Genomic DNA, 3,865 nt, shown 5'->3' on the forward strand with positions numbered 1-3,865 from the left:
TTTATTTCCTGCTAGTATTTGTTAATTTAAAAAGGAGATGTTTTCGTATTACATGATTGAACATGTTGAATTTTGATGTCTTTTTATAATCTTTTTTTTTTAATTTTTTTAATGATTCTTTTTTGTCAATTCTTTATCTACGTCCCCACACACGATCATTTTTATTACTTTGTACTTTGTACTTTTGTATTTTTAATCATTTGCCGTTCCATTTTTTTGCTGATTCGTAAAACGGTAAATGAAAAGCTGTGGACTGCCGCTTTCCCCATTTTAACACTTCTTTCTATAGCCCATTTCGCCATTTCGCCATTTCGCCATTTCGCCATTTCGCCATTTCGCCATTTCGCCATTTCGCCATTTCGCCATTTCGCCATTTCGTCATTTCGCCATTTCGCCATTTCGCCATTTCGCCATTTCACTGTAAATGCGAATCAGTGCACCCTGTTCAGCGATTCGCACAATCTTCAGATATGCACACACACGTAAGAATGTACACATATGAAGGGAAGCATTCAAATTTACGTTTTACACTAAGCAGTGATACTCAAATAGAAAATTATCACTTCACGTAACGCTTATGATGAACCCCGCAGAGGTGACAAACATTTCAGGGGGGAAATGCTTAGTTCTACTAAGGGCGTAACTTTATTTCAACACACCTGACGTTTTAGGAATGGCAAAAAAGGAAAAATGGGGACTCTTCATAGGGGCTCTTAATAGGGACTCTTACTATTGCCTCTTAACAATTTGGGAATTTTTTTTAAGAAAAGTTTAAGCATAAAGATAAGGTAGGATGGGATAGGATGGGATAAGGTGCACGAGCTAGCGCAGTTATGTCGCTTACCTGGTGAATGATTCATCGTGTTTTAGCATTACTAATAAGTCACTCATCAGAATAAATTGAGTTCATAATTTTTACTATACATATTACATATATATTATATATATATTACTACATATATTACTACATATATTACTACATATATTACACTATTTTTTGGTTTCTTTTGATACGATCATTCCATTCATTTTTTTTCGCTTGATCATAATCTATATATAACTGATTAGAAGTAATACTATATTTTTGCTGAATCATATATAAGGCCTTTTTTTTTTTGTAGGTGCCAATTTTGGTGTTATCGGGTTAAATATTTTTTTAATTTTATTCCTTTAAATGTTGTAATATTATTATAGTTGTATAATATAGATTAGATTACGTGGGTTCTTTTTTCTTTTTTTTTTTGCGAAGCGGGGGTATATTATTGCCCTCTTAACGTCGTTAGGTTGTTTGTTTATTGCCATTTTTTTTTTTCTAATTTGTTCTTTTATAGATTTATATTTATTTTATTTTGTTTTGCTTTAATTCTATATCTGCTTATAATTTTTTATTCCCTTCAAACTTTTGTTTTTTTCTTAGTTTTTTTTTTTTATTTTGTTCCCTTTTTCTATTTAACACTGTTAAAATGGAATAGAAAAAAAAAAAAAAAAAATTCTCATCTTTTTGCAGCAATTAAGAACTAGGTTTAGTCTTTAAGTTTTTTACTATTTTTATTTTTAAGATAGAATGTAACAAATTATCTATTCATTAAAAATATTATGACAAAGAAATTGTATAAATTTTGACTACAAATTTTTTTAATTTTTATGTTTTATCAAATAAGTGATTTGCTAATAGTACGAATTTGTAGAAATATTTTTTCCTCCAAAAAAAATGGTACCAATTGGGGGGTTGAAATTTTTTAGCAGGTATAGATTTTTTTTCTTTCTCTTGGCAGCTCTGTTAAGCGTAGTATTATTGGAAGAAGGAAAGGTATAAATATGTTTTAAGAAGAATAAAAAAGGCGTTTCTATTTTGGTTAAATATATGTTGCTTGTTTCACGGCGTTGTAATGTAATGCAGTGCAATGTAACATAATGTAATGTAATATGCTGTATTGTGTTGTATTGTATTGTATTGCATTGCATTTTAAGGTAATCTTTTTTTTTTTTTCCATGTGTGTGTTAATTTTTTTACCTCTTTTACAGAATACACTCCGCACATCAAGCTACACCTGTTCGAGAAAATTAGCTGAGGTATCACATAAGTTACGCAAAGTAAAATCCGAATCGAATGTAAATGACTATAAAGGCAAACAGGAAGATGATAAGAGTAGATCCGCAAATGAAGAAGGACTCAAATTGAAGAGTGCACGTGGATTTTATAAATTAAATAAAAAAAAAGCATCTACTATATTTGATCATTATAATGAAAAATTTAAACAAAAATTTGAAACTACGTGTATTGAAGTCTGGAAAAATTTTATGATATTAGCAAAGTATAAAAAAATGCCACATGATTATCGATTAAAATATGTAATGGAATATAATGAAATGGCCAAAAGAGAAATAGAACAAACTTTCGAATTTAGCAAAAGACGTTTTTATGGACTTATGAAAAAAAGAATAATATGGTCATCTGAATTTGATTTATTTATGAAACGGACTAAGAACATCTGGAGCACTATAATTAGACAGCACGTAGATAGTTGGTCAAAGATTTTAATTTACAGGTTAGAAAATTTTAATGATGATATGTAACTCTATTGAACATTTACCTCAGCGCACGTAGCGGTACAGCTGGATAGCGGCATAGTTGCATAGCTGGATAGCTGCATAGCGGCACAGCGGCATAGCTACATAGCTGCATAGCGGCACAGCGACACCGCAACATAGCTGCATAGCGGCACAGCGACACCGCAACACAGCTGCATAGCGGCACAGCGACACCGCAACACAGCAAATGTACTTAGGGGAGTGCTCTTTTTAACAGTGTGTATGAAAGTGTTATTAACTTGAAGAGGCAACACTATATAGTTACTTTATTCAGGAACAGGAAAATTAAAAACCAGAAAAGGGATACCATAAAATGTGAATAACCGTTATATTAAAGAGGGTGCCCAAAGGATGCCCTACTTATTTTTATTTTTTTTTTTTCATTTTATTATGTTTTTTTTTCATTTTATTATGTTTTTTTTTTTTTTTTGTTGTGAACATGGTATTTAAAGACCACCTTATCGCATGCTACGAAATTGTAAACGTTGCATTTTTGTAGTCCTTGGAATTATTTTATTTATTAAAAATTCTGTGTCGTTGTGCATGTTATCATTTGTTCAGTTTATGAGCTGCCTTTAATTTGGTCCTATTTTATCATATTATTATTTTTTTTTTTTGTCATTATTTTAATAATAAATGAAAAAGCATGAACTACTGCTATCCTCATTTAAGCATTTCTTTATAACCTATTTCGTAATATCGAAGTGAAAAATAGAATTTCAAACTAGACTCGAATCACTGCGTGTGATGTTTTCATTCACAGGATCGTCAAGAATACATATGCTAATACAATGGCATATTCCCCCTTATCATTACTTATATGTAATTATTTAAAATTTGAGATACAGCATGTGACAGACCGTTCCATTGTGTACATTCGAGTAGTTGCAATGCAAATTTAAAGTGTACCTTTTCGCTAAAATTAATCCTTAACACTGTTTTATGGTGGAACATTCGAAAAATGGAAAGGAATGACACGCAGACCTCTGTACGTATGTATACACATATGTGTGGGTGTGTGTTGTGTGTGCATCTCAGCCAGGGGGCACCAAAAAAAACATGCGAATTTGTAAATGCAGCTGCGGGCACCTATCTCACCAATGAGTTATTCCAATAAAAAACGAAGTGCTTCTGATAACTGCACATGTGTTAACAGAATAATTAACTTTGGAAAAAATATAGGGAAAGCACTTCTCCAAAATGGAACACATTTTAACGGGACACAAATCGTGATACTGCTAAGCGCATCAGTACAGGCGAACATAACGAATTT

At 31.6% G+C, this 3,865-nt stretch overlaps 1 protein-coding gene across 1 annotated transcript; it reads left to right on the plus strand.

The window, feature by feature from the left end:
• Positions 1-2,325: 2,325 nt before the first annotated feature.
• PCYB_052990 (RAD protein) lies at positions 2,326-2,915 on the plus strand (the record flags this gene model as incomplete). The annotated part of the gene is made up of 2 exons (XM_004221180.1): positions 2,326-2,573; positions 2,867-2,915. The coding sequence occupies 2 exons, from the start codon at positions 2,326-2,328 to the stop codon at positions 2,913-2,915; spliced, it is 297 nt and encodes a 98-aa protein (XP_004221228.1).
• Between the last annotated feature and the right edge of the window lie 950 nt (positions 2,916-3,865).

The sequence above is a fragment of the Plasmodium cynomolgi genome, chromosome 5 (assembly GCF_000321355.1).
Source record: "Plasmodium cynomolgi strain B DNA, chromosome 5, whole genome shotgun sequence".
Taxonomy (NCBI): Eukaryota; Apicomplexa; class Aconoidasida; order Haemosporida; family Plasmodiidae; genus Plasmodium; species Plasmodium cynomolgi.